General features: G+C 52.5%; 1 protein-coding gene across 1 annotated transcript; it reads left to right on the forward strand.

The window, feature by feature from the left end:
* Positions 1-363: 363 nt before the first annotated feature.
* DQ04_23081000 (hypothetical protein) lies at positions 364-882 on the forward strand (the record flags this gene model as incomplete). Its single annotated transcript, XM_009318143.1, has 1 exon — positions 364-882. The coding sequence occupies one exon, from the start codon at positions 364-366 to the stop codon at positions 880-882; it is 519 nt and encodes a 172-aa protein (XP_009316418.1).
* Between the last annotated feature and the right edge of the window lie 19 nt (positions 883-901).

The raw sequence follows: 901 nt of genomic DNA on the forward strand, positions 1-901 counted from the left end.
GTTTTGTCCTCAACGGCCTTCCCCGCCAGAACCGACGCCAACCATACAGGTCCAGGAGTAGTCCTCTCTCCCCCTCTCAGCTTCGCCACTCCTCTATATTTTTGTTGATCTCACGCCGAATGTGCTTCCCCCCTGTGGGAGCTAAGACCAATGGGGCGGGTAGGCTTTCCAGGCCGAGTTGAGAGCACCGAGCCGACCGATTCTCCAGCGCATGTTTTTCACCGGACCGGCAAAACGAAACAGAGAACAAAATACGAAAAGCAACAAAACACAAATCAAAACTACCAAAAACAACAAAGTACATAACAAAACAAAGGGACCTCCTTCCACATAGGAATTAAGCAATAACGAACGTGCTCTACGATGGTGTCTGATGGAGCGGAGCCGTCGACAAGAGTGGTGAAGACACGAGGGGAAAAAAAAATTAAACCGTTCCAGAGCCTTGGATTTGTGTTGGCTCCGGATCCAGCGCAGCGAGCGAGTATTCACACCTACCTGTTGGAACGGAAACCTTCTTTCATCGTTCTAATTGGCCACCGGCGTGTTATGGGTACGTCGCAAAATGCTATGCCCTTCAAAAAGGTGTCCCCCATCCTGCCCTCTGTCCGGATAGGCCAATGGAGACAAACCACAGTTGCTGACCCCGTCCAAAATATGTCGTCAAGTGTGCCGAATTGTTTACCAGGGCGACCCAAGGCCCTTTGTAGCGAGCTGCGCAGCCCAATAACCATAGAGGGTCTGCGTGTTTCCCCAACTGAGCCAACAGCCGAAGGTCGAGATCGTGTTCGATCACCGCTGCAGCTGCATGCGCCAGTGCCCCTCTTTTTATGGAATGCGCTGTTCTGCTGGACGGGGGGGGTCGGTTTTCCACGCCTGTTGTAGTTAGCGTTGTGGGCCGTTT

Source organism: Trypanosoma grayi (genome assembly GCF_000691245.1).
Source record: "Trypanosoma grayi strain ANR4 Tgr_2308_V1, whole genome shotgun sequence".
NCBI lineage: Eukaryota > Euglenozoa > Kinetoplastea > Trypanosomatida > Trypanosomatidae > Trypanosoma > Trypanosoma grayi.